Source organism: Lactuca serriola, chromosome 6 (genome assembly GCF_051521515.1).
Source record: "Lactuca serriola cultivar US96UC23 chromosome 6, Lser_US96UC23_V15, whole genome shotgun sequence".
Classification (NCBI taxonomy): domain Eukaryota; kingdom Viridiplantae; phylum Streptophyta; class Magnoliopsida; order Asterales; family Asteraceae; genus Lactuca; species Lactuca serriola.
The window spans coordinates 72,755,854-72,772,079 of NC_136413.1; the positions used below are offsets into that span (position 1 = coordinate 72,755,854).

Here is a 16,226-nt window from a genome sequence, read left to right on the forward strand (position 1 = left end):
TAGTCATAATACTCAAGAAGTAACATTGGGATTTTTGTAGATGAACCTAGAAGGTTTGTGTAGTCCATCATCGTATTCACATTCAAATTTTCCAATGAATTGATTGGAAAAGAAGAAAAGCTTGAAAAAGAATGAAATCATATTCAAATGATCGATTCTCGATTGTAGAATATACAAGTCTCAAAGATCGCTCGAAGAACTATGTTTTCAAATGCGGAAAAAGTTGAATAGAAAAGAATGAATCAATAGTTGAAAACGAGAAAAAAGTTCCTCAAACAATTTGACGATTCTTGCTCTGATACCAATTGAAGAGTTGAGAAATCAATCATGTAATCTGAATGGAAATGAACAAGATCAAGTAAATAAGATTTGGTTTCAACTCTGATTATCTGGATATCAAGGTTACAATGAGAGAGAGAGAGAGAGAGAGAGAGAAAGTTACAATGGAGTTCGTCAAAAAGTATCTCTCACAACCTAGACTCAGTACTATTTATAGTACTCACAAATACAAAAAGTATATTAGGACTTCGACAATAAAAGAGTTACAAACATACGTGCCTGATAAATACATACAATATCTAAGTTGTGAAATCTTCGATATGGACAACTAAATAATACTTCGACTACTACCTAAGACTTCGATATATCACAATATCTTCGACCCTAGAAAATGCCCCTTAATCTTGTCAAAGACAATACGTAGTTGTTTGTATGTGAAATCCCATATCACTCTGCCCCATAGGTACATGCGTCAACAATTACACTTAATAAATATATGTATCATTTGATATAATATATGTAACTAACTATATACCTATTGAACTTTTCTAATATATAGACGATTGCAAGAAGTTCATTAGTAACTGGCTGTCGAGGGTATTCCCCTAAAATTCCAGGCTCTAGCATATACATCAGGGAGACTTTCACCATGTCTGCTTCACCTAACTGATGAAGTATGTCATTGAACACGTGCATAAGGTCAAGAACTCTCACCGAACATGAAAGCGGAAAAAATGGAAATACACATTGTCTGAACTGTGCACAATCAGAACCGAGGGGGGGGGGGAATACTCCCTGAACTACAAGCTGGTAATCAAACAGAATGCTTTATTGTCGAAGAAAACCCGATAATTATGTACCCGAAATAGAAGCTCTTGTAGGTCAACCGGAGGCAAAGTAGTATACTCCTTGCACATAAGATAGTGACTAGGGATGAGCATCAAAACCGGGTACCCGCTTTCAGAACCGAAACCGCTTCGGAACTGCCGGTTCTTGTTCCGGAACAAGAACCGCCTTAAGCGGTTTCGGTTCTCATTTTTTTTGGAACCGCTATATATATATATATATATATATATATATATATATATATATATATATATATATATATATATATTAGTATTTAGTATGAATATGTGTATGTTACTTAGACTGATTTAGAATATATTTGTCTAATTTTGTCCGTCTTTGGTCCGAATTGATTCGATTTCGACGAACTAAATTGCGGTTTTATTGAAAAAAATAATAAAGTTGATGTAACCGGGTTAACCGCTCTTGGAATCGGAACCGCCTGTTCCGGGATTGGTTCCAAAAATTTAAAAATTGCCTAGACCGGTTTCGGTTCTGGTTCTAATATTTTAGGAACAGCCGGTTCCGGTTCTCGCCAAATGAGGCGGGCACCCACTATACTCATCCCTAATAGTGACAGAGTAAAGGGTGACATTCCACACCCATCGACATGTTCACATAATCACCAAAACATGATTTCCTAAACATGGTCGCACAAATTGCTCACTTTTGTAAACGAGCCATGATTTCACGCCCAAGTTCAGGCCTGCAGGTTGTAGTCACAGCCGCTTCGTATGTTCCGTCATGCTACACAATTCAAAAGAATCATTAATTAGACATTTTTGTATGTATGTTTTGGAGGACATTCCAGAATACACAATTCCAGATCAAAATTCCGAATCCCATTTCCGGATAAGGATTCCGGATGAAAACATTATGGATCAGGATTCCGAATAAAAACATTTCGGATCCATATTACGGAACTGTTCCTCGTATTCCAGACGAGTTCTTAGTATTCCGGACGTGTTACATGGATTCTGGATTCGTTCCGGAGTAGTTAAAATGAGGATATTTGTAAGATTTTTTTGATGTAGCATACATATATAACTAAATGTAATTCTATAATTGCCTTTAAACCACTAAAAGTCATAGAAAAACAAATAAAACCTATATAATTACATAAATTATGTAGGTTTTAACATACAATCTAAAGTAAAAACATATAATTATATACTTACATATAAAAATGATACTCTTCACTGCTAGAAGATGACATTTGCAGTTGGATTGGTAGTCTGAAATTACTGAGTTCGAAACGGTCTCCGAAATATAGGTTCGAGCACAAGTGACGCTGAAATGAACTTTGAAACGGTATTTATAAGGGGACCACAAAACCGGATCGGATCCTATAACCGTTACAATTTACTAAATACGAGTCCGGAATGACCCGTTCCGGATCTTGCGTTCATTTTTCAAAAGAAAAACTGGTTATTATTTTTAAAATATCATTATAAAATGGTTAGATTACTCCAATATTTACTTAATATTTTGCTCTTATATTTTTGTAATACTTTTTAGTGTTTGATGATTATCTCCCAAAAAAAAAATCTTACATTTGGCACATTGAACAGAAACCTAATTTTCCATTTACCATTTTTTTGGGACAAAACATATATCCGTGTGACTTTTAATTAAACGATATCTATCAATAAATTTTCACACTCAGACCTAACCCAAGCATGACAAGATTTTCAACCAGTTTTGGTTGCTCAACAACTTTAACAATATTTATATAGAAAAGAAGCCTATTCATGACTCTTAGCTTGACCAAACACACGTGCACGTCAAATTCATTCAACTTATATCAGGAACTATGTGTGTCAACATCCGACAAAAAGATGTTGTAATGAAAGTTCTTGTTTGGCTTCTTTTTTGGAGGTGAGTTCTTTTTTTACTGATTCACTTAACTTTTCCTTGAAAAGAAGCTCTCCAATTCAATCAACTACACGTTTGGCAATGGAAGTGATCTCGTTGGAAGTTATGATACCAATTTGGCAAATCTTATGGATCTATAGGGAACGATATCCTTGAGTTTGTCACTGGTTATAATCAAATGAATCAAAATGGCAAAACAACTAGAGTTTGCAATGACTTACACATGTTATGTTTTAATCGAGTAACAATAACGTATCAAATAAAATAACGAAGCCAAAAAAAATTACATAGTTTTAACTAAAAAGGAAGGTTATAGGCCAATCAAATAAATAATTGATTGGAAGTAATAATGATCATCATATATATTGAATAAATATGTCTTTATTAACAAATTTTATGCCAGATATGTAGCTTGTTGTCACATTAGGCCCAAAGGAGTTGAATGGAAAGGGTGAAGAGAAATGGAAACCGCACCCATGAACACCACTCTTGAGGTGCGAGTGATTTAGGCAGGAGAAATGGTGAAGGGAGAGTACCCCACCCTCTCTCTCTCTTTGTGTGATTGAGGAACTCTATTTTTTGTATTTTCTTTATTGTTTTTAGCTTTATATATATATATATATATATATATATATATATATATATATATATATATATATATATATATATATATATATATATATATATATATAAAATATTAACAAAATAAAAAATGAGGGGAAGTGAAAGATACAATTTCTTAGATTTTGTTGAGTTTGTAAGTAAATAAAAAAGACATGTCATAGAAAAAACAAGTGGTGAGGTGTGAATACACCCTCCGGTTTAAGTGGTTGTCAAATGAAATGGATCGAACATATATTGGAAATATAAAATGTGATATGATGGGAATTAGTTGAAAATTTTCTATGATTATTGTTTAGTTTAAGTAGGATTTTAATGGTATTAATCAACAATCTTTTTAATATATTAGCAATAAAAAAAACAAAAATGTTCAAACATATGTTGAAATTATTTTTCCAAAATTTTGTTATTCTAATTAATAAAAAAAACATGAGTAACTTATTGATAAATTAATAACCTAACAAATAATTTTTCATATCTAAGTAGCTAGACAAAGCCTTAATTATATATATCAATAAAAAAAATGTGACAATTGGAAAAGAAAACCTTATTTATTTCAAAATAAAATAAAATAAAATAATTGGAGATGAAATTTGAATTCGTATGTAAATCCAGCTGGGTCATAACAGAGTTCAAAAAGTAATAATTAATAAGTTGTAAATATTTTAGTAAAAGAACACGCACAAAAAAGATTAGTTGAAGTTTGAGATGTTTTTGGAGTTCTATCAGCAGTTTGTTACGCATTCTCTAATCTTGTTTAAGACTTCTAATCCCCTTGCTTATAGCCTTATATTCATACAATACATCACACTCCCCATCTACCTCTCGATCTCCATATCCCCAATTAGGGTATCTACATTCATAACTAATCTTTTTGGCAAAAAGAAGCTTGGAGTACCATCTTTCTTGTTTCCAGATTACTCGGTTTTTGTTTGTTTCTCATATTAGGGTTCTTGGATTTTGTCTTTTGAAGGAAAAAAGATTGTGCTCGTCTAGTACGATCTACATCACTAATTGTTCTTTTAACGTAAATGACAACAAGTTTTTATAGATTTCCTGCAAGTCGAGGTCAAGTCGTAATCTTGCCGGCAGTACTACTGGTGGCTCCACCGGTTTTTACCGACACAACCTCCTCACCCTCGCCGGAATATACAACCCGTGAACCTGTCATCCTCTCCATCTCAAAGCTATACAAGAGGTTTGATTTTTGTATTTATAAATTATTGTTTTTACTTTTTAGAATATAATGTAATAAACAATAATGTACATTCATTGCTTTGTATATTATGGCCTTCTCTTATTTCTTTTTGTTTTACTACAAAATATTTTTGGCTTAATTAGTTACCATATACAAAACAGTTTTGCTACATATTACCAAACAGCATTATTTGATGTTGACATGCTACCATTCAGTCTGGGATAGTCGTGTAAACTGAAATTACAATACCATAATTATATTGGTAGAGATTTAGATAGATTTTCCACAAGTGCAAAGAATTAAAATTAATTACATTACAATGTTGTAATATGGAAGATGAAATAATGATACTATTTGTGCATCTAGCCTTTGTTTTCCTAATTATATTTAAATTTTATGATGCATCTTTAATTTATTGGAACAAAGTTCAATTAATTACTTGAACCAAAAGCATGTGGGTATAGCTAAAAATATATTCTTACGTGATGGTCTCTTCTTATTGTAATTGAAAGCAACAATGATGTTAAATGGTAACATACCGTATGCTTTTTACCCAACTAAACCACATTATTTAAACAAACCTTAAACATCCCGACAAATGACATTAACTCTTAAAATACTTGATAAAAATTATTCATGATACTTACTATTCTAATTGTGACACAAAAGGCTTCTTCAGTTATGATTTTTTATGCCTAAAGATGCTAACAAGTTTCGTGCAACTAAATTTTTTAGAGGAATCTTTGAGAAGTTGCAATGGCTTCAAACAATGTCCCCTTGGAGATCTCCATAATTGTAAGAATTTTATTTTATTTCAGTTTCACTTTAACAGGTTTCAGTTTTTATAATTAATAAAGGTGTTCAAGTTATGCTCAATTAGATTTTGCGTGTTTTCATATATTTTCTGAATTTATTGCTGTCTATATATACACTATACTAATAACTTTTGTTTTCTTGTACTTATGACAATAGCATGATGAACGAGCACCGATTCATCAACAACCCAAACCAAAACGAAAAACAGGAGGTTGGGCTCCAGCGTTTCTCCTTCTTGGTAAATATTCTCTCATGCATCCAAAAGGAACAATTTTTATTACCTATTAAATGCCAAAAAATGTACAATAGATAAATAAAACAATATAATAAATAAGGTTATAAACATTTGAGTACACTTTCTATGACTCTCTACCTATTTGACTATACAATTTTAATTAAGTTTTTTAAATTGCATATTTGATCCATTGCTTACAAAATATAACCATTATTTAACCATATGAGTAAACTGATTCAATATTTTCATCTCTAATCAATTCAAAAATTTTCCAATCTTTTGCTTCTTTTTCAGCAAATCAAGCCCTTGCAACATTTGCATTCTTCGGAGTTGGAGTCAACATGGTGTTGTTCTTGACCAGAGTCATCGGTCAAGGCAATGCAGATGCAGCAAATAGCGTTAGCAAATGGACAGGCACTGTTTATCTGTGCTCCCTTCTCGGAGCTTTCCTAAGTGACTCTTACTGGGGTCGATATCTCACTTGTGCAATCTTTCAACTCATCTTAGTCATGGTAATTATATAATCACATAATAAAAGATCATACAAAATACTCTAAAACGTCTTGTTGATTATGGTAAAGTAATTATACAATAACAGTTTCTAACATGATATTATTAACGAATCATATCGTGTTGTGTAGGGATTGGTGCTATTATCGTTAACATCATGGCTATTTCTAGTGATACCTTCGGGATGTGGAGATGGAGTGAACCATTGTTTTCCAACTTCAACTAAAGGAACAATGATGTTTTACTTATCGATTTACATGGTTGCATTAGGATATGGTGGGCACCAGCCAACATTAGCCACCCTTGGTTCGGACCAGTTCGATGAATCAGACCCAAAACATAAAGAAAAAGGCACGAAAGGTGCTTTCTTTGCTTACTTCTATGCTGCACTCAACATCGGATCATTGTTTTCGAACTCTATTCTGGTGTACTATGAAGATATTGGTCATTGGACAACTGGTTTTTGGGTGTCTATGGCAGCTTCGGTGGTGGCGCTGTTATTGTTTTTGTGTGGTTCGTTTCATTATCGGTATGTTAAGGCGTCTGGAAATCCCTTGCCACGTGTTGGACAAGTATTCGTTGCAGCTTGTAGGAAATGGAAGGTTCGTGTTGATGATGAGAAGCAATTGTATGAAGTTGAAGGTTTGGAATCGGCTATCAAAGGGAGTCGAAAGATTCTCCATAGCGAGGAGTTCAAGTAAGTCAAGATTGACACCATAATATAATAGTAGTCCAATTTTTATTATTCTTAAAAAGCTCTCAATCCCATTTCGATTGTCTCCCAAAAGTGTAGTGTTCCTAGTAATTTAAAGCAATTTTTTTAGGACATGCCACAACACTAGTTGTCGTGATATACATTTTCCTTTAGGGAAAATGACTTACGAGTCCATGAAGTTTCTTAATCGTTCATAAAACCTCAATTATGTTTTGTCTAAAAAAGCTCAACTAAGTTACAATTTTGTTCAATTCTATGGAAGTCAAAAAAGAGAATCAGATGATATGGTTTATTAGCATATCGGGAAAATGACTTGTCAAACAATCAAAGTTTCCAAAACGTTCAAAAAACCTCAAAACCCAACGAACTTAACATTTTGAACAGATAAAACATAATTATGGTTTTTTGAACGGTTTAAAAACTTCATTAAACTTTTTAGGCAAAATGTTTTGTTTTTTGTATTTTCTTAAATATATAAAACATGATTGAGGTTTTTTGAACGGTTTGAAAACTTCGTTGGGCTTGTAAGTCATTTTCCCTTCCCATTATGCTTCTATGATTTTATATATTTTTAGCATGACTTTTCGATGTTAATGTTTTAGATGTCTAGATAAGGCAGCGGTGATAACAGAGTACGATTTAATGGGGGCACAAAATGATTGGAGATTATGTACGGTGACACAAGTCGAAGAAGCAAAATGTGTTATAAGAATGTTACCAATTTGGCTATGTACGATTATATACTCAGTCATTTTCACTCAAATGGCGTCTCTATTTGTGGAGCAAGGTGCCGCCATGAACTCTTACATTGGAAAGTTCCATTTTCCAGCTGCGAGCATGTCGATATTCGACATTGTCAGTGTGCTCGTATGCACACTGATCTATCGTACAGTATTAGTCCCCCTAGTCGGGAGACTAAGTGGAAACCCTAAAGGTCTAACTGAGCTACAACGAATGGGAATAGGGTTAATCATTGGTCTTTTAGCAATGATTGCAGCCGGAGTCACAGAGGTGGAAAGGCTAAAACAGTCAATTCCCGAGAAACATACGAGCTCGATGAGCATATTTTGGCAAGTGCCACAATATGTGCTTGTTGGTGCTTCTGAGGTTTTTATGTATGTTGGACAATTGGAGTTTTTTAACAGCCAAGCTCCTGATGGGATCAAAAGTTTTGGAAGTTCACTTTGTATGGCTTCGATTTCGCTTGGAAATTACGTTAGTAGCCTTTTGGTGCATATGGTGATGAGTATTACTGCGAGGGGTGATAAAGTTGGGTGGATTCCGGAGGATTTAAATGATGGTCATATGGATCGGTTTTATTTCCTTATTGCGATCTTGACTGTATTTGATTTGGTGCTCTATGTTTATTGTGCTAGGAAGTACAAGTGCATTAGTGTCGAGGAAAATGGTAATCAGCCCAAGAAGGAAGAAGCGTAAATCGTTTAGTATTTTGAAATTGTTAGCAGTTGGTTTATGTTAAAAAGTAAGATAGTTTGGTACGTTGATTATGGTTTGTTAAAGTTTTATAGTGAAGTTGAGATTAATAAAACGTTGTTTCTTCTTTTTCCTAAAAATAAAACGTTGCATCTTTGAATAAGATTAATTCTTTTATTCAATGTTTTAAAAACCGTTTTTTTAATTGAACCGGTCGAGTGACGTTTTCCGGTTCAACCGGATGGTCAAACCGGTTCTATATTTTTATATGTTTTTAATTATCCTGCATACATTGATTACAAAACTTGTCATCTTTTTAGTATTACAAATGTAAATAGAATGTAACATATAAAAACAATCATTATAGAAGTCAAAATCAAACAAAGAAGCCCAAAACAAACACAAAAATCCAAGAATGTCCGGTTCAACCACTACAAGAATAATGAGCATTAGCGGCAACAGCCACCTTTAGCGGCGACACATAACGCGAAAGTTATGTGTCGCCGCTAAAAGGTGGCTGTCGCCGCTAATGCCTATCGACCCCGATCCGCGTCGAAATATAAGGTGAAACCCTAGCCGTTGATTTTTTCTCTAATCCAAGGACTAAAAATCGATATCGTACATACCAATACCGGCGACACCAATAGCGGCGACGGTGTCGCCGCGAATACTCGAAAATTTTTACCACCAAAGTTTCCCCCCAAAGTTGTCGTCGGTAGTACTCAAAAATTTTGACCATCAAAATTCTCCCCAAAGGTGTCGCCGCTAATACTCTTCGCAGATATAACCCCCTTCAACTCCTTCTTCCCTCTTCTTCTGTGAACTCCTTTCTCTTTATCACCACCATGTTTCTCTGCCGGATTACACACTACCACATGCTTTCTATATGTTTATTTTAAATTTTGTATGTATGTGTCTTTATATGTGTATTTTGTATGTATTTGTGTATTAGTATGCATATATATACATATATATATGTGTATATATACATATATGTGTGTTTTCTTATGTGTATTATGTATGTATTTAAGTATTAGTATGTGTATCATGTATGTATATGTGTTTTTGTATATGTATGTATATGTTTTTGTATGTGTATTATGTATGTATTTGTGTATGTATGGATGTGATTTTGGTTATATGTTTTTATAACGATTTTATATTTTTATAACAGTTTTTATAATTTTATATTGTTTGTTTTGTATATGGAAAGAGTGTTCTAAAAAAAATATTTAAAAAAGAGAAAACTACAATTAGCGGCGACACTTTTAGTGGCGACGACAAGTATTAGTGGCGATATGGTATTAGCGGCGACTATAAGCATTAGCAGCGACAAATGTGGTATTAGCGACGAACCAACAGCGGCGACCCTTTCGCAGCGACACGTCGCCGCTAAAGGTATTAGCGGCGACAATCGGGACCTTTAGCGGCGACGCCCGTCGCCACTAATGGTCATTATTCTTGTAGTGAACCCGGTCTATTCCGGTTCAATTCAGCCGGTTGAACTGGTTTTTTACCAAAACTGGCCGGTTCAATCCGGTCAGGAAATCATTATAAAACCGGTCCAAATCGAACCACCCTCACCTCCAGTTTCCGGTTCGACTCGGTTTTTAAAACACTGCTTTTATTATAAAAAATAGCTTGATTAATTTTGGATTCTTCAAAAATATATTTGCGGTTTTTATAGTATATCAAATTTTATCTTTCCACCAACAATTTATAACTAAATTTATGATGAAAATAAAAGTTTTAATAGTTTGACAAAGATATTCGAACAAACTGATCTTAAACTAAACGTTAGTGAATGGCTTTGGTTTTTTTTAACTAGTTAACCACACCATTTTGCTATTGAGGGAAAAAGACAACTACACCATAATTATCAGGTAGTGGAATTTGGATTCAAAAAACCTATGGCAATTTTACTATTCCTACACAAATAATAAGAAAAATCAACTATTGTCTCTTAGATTGTCTCCTGTTGCTTGTTGGCTCCAAAATTATAAAATTTTGGAATCACCATAACACCCATAACATAGTGCTCACAATAGCATGCATCATTGTGGCAATCCCCTAATTTATAAAATGAAAATCATACGCTACATGTTAAGAAATAAATACATGAACTAATCTTGAACCAAATATCATGTGTTCCTTTATGGTCAATTCACTATCGGAGTTGTGATCTACGACATCTTGTCACAAAAAAGGATAAGCGTAGAAGGAGATTAAACATGTTAATTGATATTTAGTCAATGAATCTCGTAAAATTATAAAAAATTCATTGAGTCAAAATTGGTAAAATGGTTACCTACCAAAATTACGTCCACAACATCCCTCTTCGTAATAGGCAAAATGAAATATGAATCCTAGTCTTGTTAAAAACAAATTGTGGGTAATTATTTTTTAAGTACTATAATTGAATCACTAAAGTTTAACCTATTTTATAGATGTAATCAAACGATAGTTCGTCATTACAAACTTTGCACTACAAGGTTTCATCGGTCATGATAAGCTCAACGATATTAGCTATACTCGTTGGTTGAGAGTAGTGCTTACTTCTACGAAAAATCTTTATACCATCGAGGAGCATATTCCTAAGGATTCTCCATCTAGATCTACTAGAGTTGTCACAGACAATTATGAGAGACGACCAAATGATTCAAATTAAGTGGTGCGTCTTATATTAGTTACTAATGGTATTGACTTATTAAAAATGGTTTTAGTTATGGTGTATTTAGGGGGTGTTTAGATAGGAAAAAAGATGGTGTTTATTGCTTATTTGTTTATTCCCACCACAATAATCTAAGTTTAAGTGTTTTGATAAAATCCTTAAAAATCAACTTATTGTGTTAAGAATAAGCTAAATAAGGTGATTTTAATAAGCATCTTCTTCCTTGCTTATTGTTTATTCCCACCCAAATAAACTAATAAGCAATAAGCTTCCAAACACCCCTTGGGGGTGTTTGGCATATCTTTTTGGGAGACAAAAGTTACAAAAAGTCAAGTTTTCCTGACTTTTCCGAAAAACAAAAAGTCAGTTTTCCTTCTATCCAAAATCCAAAAGTAGTTTTTAAAATGCTTTTACCAAACATTTTTTGCATTTTATTTTTTCCAAAAAGAACTTTTGACCTCTCAAAAGATAAGTCAAACACCCCCTTAGAATCCCTTGTTTCAATTACTGTGTTGCATATGAGAGATAAAGATGAGTGTGTCATTCTTTTGACTGATAGCTTATGGAGACGGCGACGAGAAGGATAAGCGGGCGACGGCGGAGCGATCTGGAGAGAGGCGAGAGGCGAAATTTGTTATGACATTTCGAATGTTAACCAAACACTAGCAAAAACACTTGAATACCTTGGCGCACATTATTCAAACCTACGTGCAATCCAAACAGCTATCTAATGGAAAGCTACTTCATGCGCAGCTCATCACCTCTGGTTACCCATCATCCACATATCTTACCAATCATCTCTTGTCCATGTATGCAAGATGCAGTCAACTCGGGTATGCCCACAGGTTGTTCGATGAAATGCCTAAAAGAAACTTGGTTTCTTGGACTGCTATGATCTCTGCGTTTTCTCAGAATTTTGAGTTCGCAAAAGCAATTACCACATTTTGTGGAATGTGCGTCTTCGATGAAAGCCCAAACCAGTTTGCATTTTCTAGTGTGATTCAAGCTTGCTCGTCTCTCAAATCTGTCCAAATTGGTAAGCAAATCCATTGTCTTGCTCTTAAGGTTGGGTTTAGTTAAGAAATGTTTGTGGGTAGTAATTTAGCAGACATGTACTCAAAATGTGGGTCTATCATTGAGGCTTGTATGGTTTTTAAGGAGATGCCTTCTAAAGATGAAGTTTCATGGAACTCAATGATTAATGGGTATGCAAAAAATGGGTATAACGAAGAAGCACTGGTTTCTTTTAAGAAGATGCTGACTGAAGATGTTACAATCGATCAACATCTTCTATGTAGTATACTTTGTGCTTGTGGACCTTTAAAAACATATAACATTGGAAGATCTCTTCATTCCTTTGTTACAAATTCAGTCACATTTATAAATCTTTTAAACGCATGTAGCCATTCGGGGTTATTAATATAAGGATTAAGCTACTTTAACTCCATGGAAACAATCTATGGTGTAAAACCTAAATCAAAACATTACTCTTGTGTTATTGATTTATTGGGAAGATCAGGGAAGCTTAAAGAAGCTGAAAATTTTATAAAAAAGTATGCCATTTGAGGCAAACGCATACGCTTGGTGTTCCTTTTTAGCTTCTTGTAGAAAATATGGCGATAAAGAAAGGGGAGAGCTTGCATCCAAAAGTTTAAAGATTATTGACCCTTTAAACAGTGGGGCCCATGTTTTACTTTCGAATATATGCGCAAAAGAACAACAATGGGAGGATGTGAAAAGTGTTAGAAAGATGATGAAAGATGAAAATGTGAAAAAACTTAAGGGATGTAGTTGGGTTGATGTTGATAAGAGAGTTCATGTTTTTGGTGTTGAAGATTTGTGTCATGGGGATAAAAAGGAGATTGATTTGAAACTTGATGAGCTTTTGAGGAAGATAATTAAAGTTGGATATGTTCCTGATGTTGATTCTGTTCCATTTGATTTGGATTATTATATTGTAGCACTTGGTTCCTAGTATGTATTTTATTTAAGAATTTTGCATTTTTGGCCTGGGACTCGGCGAGTTGAAGGCCCAACTCGTCGATTAGAAGAGAATTTGATACGGGATTTAAATGACGGATTGGTCGAGTCGGCTTCCAGACTCGACGAGTAGACTCTGACTGGACAAAACCCTAATCTAAGGGTTTGCACCCTATTTAAGCATCTCATCCAGCCACCCTTTGTCCCTATTGCTTCCAGAAACCCCCCCATAGCAAACCCTAACTTTTGTGTAAAGAGCTAAGGCATTTGTGGTGCTTTTTGGTGATTTTGATCACAAGGAAGAAGGAAGGTCCTAGAGGGATCAAGAGAAGACCAAGGGAGTTCAAGTTTGTGCATCATTTGCAGTTCCCAGAAGGTATAAAGTCGATACCTTGCTTGTTCATTTGCTAGATCCCTTTTTGGGGAGATTTAGGGCTTTTATAAGCCATTCTTGGTAACCAACCATGATTGCAAGCATGGTTGGGGGTTGAGGCTTCGGATCTAGGTCCACGAAGGAGTTACAAGGCAGAAAAGGGCTGCCTTTGCACCCATGGAAGCCCCCATGCAACTTGAGAGTCTCTTTTAGAGCCTTTAAGGCTCAAAGTCCCATGCATGCACGTAAAGTTCGTAACTTTATGTGCTAGATCGAGTTTAGGGACCTAGATCTATCATTTGGACAAGAGTTGTACACCATAAATCGAAGAAATGGACTTAGACAATATCGACTCGGCGAGTAGTTTTAGAGACCAGTTGAGTGTTAGAAAGGTTTTAGAGGGTCCAGGGGAGTAACCCAAACATATTGGGATAAGCCATAGTCCTGGAGTTCATAGGACTCGGCGAGTGCATGAGCCGACTCGGCGAGTCCAAGGGAATCTCCCAACTCTTGAAGATGAACTCAACAAGTTGTTCATACAACACGGCGAGTCGAGGACATGACTTGTTCATAGGATGGAGATGAACTCGACGAGTTGTTCATACAACTCGGCGAGTCGGATGAAGGTTCATTCGGGGTTGTTTTAGAAGGAGAACTCTTCGAGTCGTTCCCAAACTCGACGAGTAGAGGCTTGAAGAAGCACAGATGAAAGGATAGGGACTCGACGAGTTGGCGGCCCAACTCGGCGAGTCGGGTCAATTGGAAGTTGACTTTGGCTTGGACTTGGACTTGGTTAGGGGTAAAATAGTCATTTTACCCTAAGAGAAGATATCAGATTCGGACTGGGTGTTTTGTGGGGATTATAGCCGGAGGATTTCCGGAGCAGCAGCGGACAGAGATTTCCCGCACAGATTATCAGCAGTTACTCGTACGAGGTGAGTTACATTCCAGTAGCGGTGGGTCTATGGCCACAATGCCAGCCCACCAGTAGGATTTGTATGTTAGATGATTGTCTTTGTGATATCATCTAGGTTTGCTACTACCTGATATGTTATATGCTGGCATGATATGTTATATGTGATAGTAATAGAGTTCGGTTGTTAGGACCGAAGGGTACGTCAGACACCCCAGATATGTCTGACAGTATGTGATGATATGTTTATATGTCAACATGATATGTTATATGTGATAATGGTAGTAGGAGGGGAATACTTCCCAAGTTCGGTTGTTAGGACCGAAGGGTAATTCGGACACCCCATATATGTCTGATAGTGTGTTTATGTTATGATATATATGATAGTAGCAGTATGGGGTGTAATAGTCCCCGAGGGTCGGTTGTTAGGACCGACGAGTAGGTCAGCACCCCAGAATGGCTTGACATAAGTAGGTCAGCACCCCAGAATGGCTTGACACGGGTAGGTCAGCACCCCAGAATGGCCATACCGGGTAGGACGGCACCCTAGAATGGCTATACCAATAGGTCGGGCACCCTAGAATTGCCCGACAGTAAGTATGCTATATGATTGTATGGTATGCGGTACGATGGGGGAACTCACTAAGCTTTGTGCTTACAATTTACAGTTTTGGTTTCAGGTAGCTCTTCAACGAAGGGGAAGGAGCCGGCGCGGTAGCAGCACATCATACACACACGCATTGATTTTCCACACTTGAGATATTCCGGGATTGTGCTCTGACATGTTGCTATTTTATGATTTGGGTTTTCAGACACAATATATTGATTTACGAAATGATATAGTCTTACGTAGTTTTCTTATGAATGTTTTTATAATCAGTTAATTAAAATGAAATTTTTGGATTCGAAATTTGGGATGTTACATATATGAAGGTGAAGATTTTGAATCATCGTAGTGAGAGGATTGCAATAGCATATGCACTTATAAGGATGCCAATTGGGAAACCGATTATTGTGAAGAAGAATTTAAGATTTTGTGTTGTTTGTCATTCTACAATTAAATTGATGTCTAAAGTTGAAGGGAGAGAGATTATACTTAGAGATAATAGTCGGTTTCATCACTTTGTAGATGGATCTTGTTCTTGCGAGGATTTTTGGTAAGTTTTAAGATGATTTTGTTTGTTTGGAGCTAAACTTTTGAGTAGCTAAAGAACTTTGTATGTCATAGACTCATAGTCAATAGTTAATAGTTGTTGAAAATCATGCTTGAAATGGTTGTATCATATGAGGAAAAAAAACATATTTTGTAACTTGTCACTGAGGAATAAAAAAACATTGCATTCCATCTTCTAGCTGTCATCTCAAACCTCAAAAACAAATGGTTTAGCCTCTCAAAGTTGCCATGCTTTAAAGTTGGAAGAACTTGTAATAGTCTTAAAAATAACATATTCTAATAAAAAACAAATGCATGGGTGATAATATTTTGTTATAAATATATTAAAAATAATCCATTGTACTTTCCAGAAACTTTTACATGTTAGTAAATTACTTATCATGGTCAAAATAGTATTACTAATTTATATTTATAAGGATATTTTTATTTTTTATTTTTGAAAAGATTTCAAAATTGATGTATATGTTTTTCCAAAAACAGCATGTTAATAACTTATCTCTCATAAGATTTATGGTAGGTGAGAATATTTCGAAAGTACATTACTATTTTATAAATAAGATTTGAAGTTTTCATTTGACATTATATC

The 16,226-nt window shown here is 35.0% G+C and overlaps 1 protein-coding gene and 1 pseudogene across 1 annotated transcript; both read left to right on the forward strand.

Moving 5' to 3' along the window:
- The first annotated feature begins 5,452 nt into the window (after nucleotides 1-5,452).
- On the forward strand, nucleotides 5,453-8,674 carry LOC145058188 (Major facilitator superfamily protein). Its single transcript, XM_079006099.1, has 5 exons — nucleotides 5,453-5,614; nucleotides 5,792-5,873; nucleotides 6,165-6,382; nucleotides 6,512-7,077; nucleotides 7,698-8,674. Exons 1-5 carry the CDS (start codon nucleotides 5,576-5,578, stop codon nucleotides 8,530-8,532), a joined length of 1,740 nt encoding a protein of 579 aa, XP_078862225.1. The 5' UTR covers nucleotides 5,453-5,575; the 3' UTR covers nucleotides 8,533-8,674.
- Nucleotides 8,675-11,729: 3,055 nt separating this feature from the next.
- Nucleotides 11,730-15,751, forward strand: LOC145058508 (putative pentatricopeptide repeat-containing protein At2g01510 pseudogene; annotated as a pseudogene).
- The last annotated feature ends 475 nt before the right edge of the window (nucleotides 15,752-16,226 follow it).